This window comes from Porites lutea, chromosome 13, assembly GCF_958299795.1.
Source record: "Porites lutea chromosome 13, jaPorLute2.1, whole genome shotgun sequence".
In the NCBI taxonomy this organism is placed as follows: domain Eukaryota; kingdom Metazoa; phylum Cnidaria; class Anthozoa; order Scleractinia; family Poritidae; genus Porites; species Porites lutea.
The window spans coordinates 10,993,038-10,993,931 of NC_133213.1; the positions used below are offsets into that span (position 1 = coordinate 10,993,038).

At 40.4% G+C, this 894-nt stretch overlaps 1 protein-coding gene across 1 annotated transcript in view; it reads right to left on the bottom strand.

Moving 5' to 3' along the window:
• Positions 1–719, bottom strand: part of LOC140923381 (uncharacterized) — a 5,342-nt gene extending 4,623 nt beyond the window's left edge. The window contains exon 1 of the mRNA XM_073373468.1: positions 600–719. Coding sequence (XP_073229569.1) covers positions 600–693 — 94 coding nt within the window. The 5' untranslated portion in view covers positions 694–719. The remainder of the gene's footprint in view (positions 1–599) is intronic.
• Positions 720–894: the final 175 nt, after the last annotated feature.

Below are 894 nucleotides of genomic sequence, written 5' to 3' on the forward strand. Positions count from 1 at the left end.
GTCGCTAAGGCGAAACGCCCTTAGCGGCGGGGAGCGAGGAGAGACGGCTTTTCTCGCAGGCTACATTGTAAATAAAACGGTAAAGACAACAACAACAAAAACATCACCATCAACAGCTAACTAAAGGCCCATTGTTTTGAATTAATCCTTGACATAATTCTTTAGATCCAATATTTCTGGAGTGTCTGTTAGCATTTTTTGATCACCAAAAGTATCGTAAGAATATTTCACGTTATCATATGGCAACAATTCTCAAGGCTGAAGGAAGACTCATCTTGCTTAGGAAGCTTTCCTTTGCAGGAACGATAGAACAGTAATTAACACCAAGCTTCACTGACTCAAGAGATATTTCTGGTTTGCAGCTAACGTCACGGTTACACTGTTGGTTAACAAGAACAGGAAGTGTGCCACAATGACTCATTATTTATTTCTTCATGCTTAGTCCCTCCCCACCCTCCCCCCCCCCCCCAAAAAAAAACAGTATTGTTTGATTGCCTCGTACAGTGGTTCTAATTTAAGATTAACAGATCCCATTTTAAATCTTGCGGTGCACCCGTAAACAATTAGCAAGTATACTTTAAGGAAAGTTCTTGACATACCGAAATACTCGCTGTCAACTGTAACGACTGCAATATACAGGAAGAACGCGATCGCCAGCATTTTTTGTGCGGCTTTATGCATTGCTACTTTCATCTATCTGAAAAAGAGAACATAAAACTATAACCACGTTTAACAGAAAGGTATTCTTTTTTGACCAGCGATATATATGTGATGGTGAATTTTAAGCCTGTTGAATACATGACAAGGATATTTTTCATTAAGCGACACAGGCGGTTCGGAACCTTTATTAGTTGCGCTCCCGCCATTCGTTTGTAGCTCAGTGGCAAACAATCC